This window comes from Penaeus monodon, chromosome 30 (genome assembly GCF_015228065.2).
Source record: "Penaeus monodon isolate SGIC_2016 chromosome 30, NSTDA_Pmon_1, whole genome shotgun sequence".
Classification (NCBI taxonomy): Eukaryota; Metazoa; Arthropoda; class Malacostraca; order Decapoda; family Penaeidae; genus Penaeus; species Penaeus monodon.
Window position 1 is genome coordinate 26271725 of NC_051415.1, and position 1484 is coordinate 26273208.

The window sequence follows — 1484 nt, forward strand, 5'->3', positions numbered from 1 at the left end:
AAATTGATAAGCTAATTCCTATACCAGTATGCATGTTACAGATACTCTCTCTGGGCTAAGTAGTTGCAACCATGAATGTTTTCTCATGCACTGCTGACAAGCCACAAATTATGAAGATACTCTTAGGAGGTTAACATAGCTCCCTGGGATTACTGAAATGGACAAATGAAGAAAGAACATAAAACATAATATGATAGCAGTCTTTACAGAAGCAATGAACAATTCAACCAGTGAGTACCTCGGTTTCAAAATACTTAACTACTGATATATGTTCTTAAACATATTTGGTTGATTCTGGGTAGGGTGCAAGTGCATACCTTTCTGTGTGTTATTATTTCCATGTGTGTGTGAGCATGCTTGTGTGTGAGCAGGTGCATGAAAATCATCAATAATTGCAGTAAATAATACTCTTGTTCTGTGTCCCTTTTTAAACTGTCACTTTAGTGATTGGTTTCATCTCTAAGTGAAAAGTCTTACCACTAAAACAGTCATATCAACAATATAGAATATATATATAATATCACCATGAATGGCCAAATATAGCAATTTTCTTTGCTTCCCAACATGTCCACTTCAAAAAACAGTACCACAAAATATTACTTTAAATTATCATTATGACAGCACTCTGATGATATATGACATTGCAAAATGCAAATTAGTTCACACCAGAAATACCACTCAGTCACTGAGTTCATCACTCTCACTAAATTTTTCACTTTCGGAGGTTAAATCAGAGTCAGAACCACTGCTTATATCTGAGTCAGAATCATCACCCCCAACGGCACCTCCAACGGCTCCCGCAGCAGCTGCAGCTTCCTTCTTCCTCCGCTTCCTCTCTTTCTTCAACTGAGCACGTTTGGTGTACATGTCAATAATTCTCTGGACCTCAGCCTGGTCTGTGATGGCATCAATAGCCTTCCCTCCCTCAATGTCTATATCACTGTCATAACTCTTGCTCCTCCGCTCATCATCAGAGGAGTCCCCCTTGCCCCCACCTGATGATTTAGACTTCTTCTGGCGGCCTTTCTTCTCTTTCTTCCGAGTGGCCTGTGCAACGGCCTGGGCCAGCTGGGGGTCTGCTTGTAGTTCACCCATGGCTCTGTCAGCTGATGCTTGCATCTCTCTCCCAGCAACTTGCATTAATACTTCAACCTGGAATTATATTTAACTACTGACTACTAAAAAATAACATATCAACATAAAAAACATTAGCACCCAGTAAAGCCCAGCATCTGGCACATTCACTTTTGGCAATCTTGCATTTGGTGACCTTAGCTAACTGCTATCCTAGACCCCCTTGGGCAACCAAAGTTTGCAATCAATGTACTGTTCCCACAATTAAGTAAGCTACAGTCTCCCTCTCCATCATCTCCTTCAGCCTCATTCTACCTGTACTGATAAGCAGTCCTTTATTTTTTTGCCCAAACTATGTGTAAATTCCTTATTCATATGCATCATGTGCAAAGGAAGATATGGCTCAGTGC

At 40.5% G+C, this 1484-nt stretch overlaps 1 protein-coding gene across 1 annotated transcript in view; it reads right to left on the reverse strand.

The window, feature by feature from the left end:
- Nucleotides 1–6: 6 nt before the first annotated feature.
- The window catches only part of LOC119592663, a gene marked incomplete in the record, with an annotated part of 12577 nt that continues 11099 nt past the window's right edge, over nucleotides 7–1484 (reverse strand). The window contains 1 exon segment of the mRNA XM_037941576.1: nucleotides 7–1152. Coding sequence (XP_037797504.1) covers nucleotides 679–1152 — 474 coding nt within the window.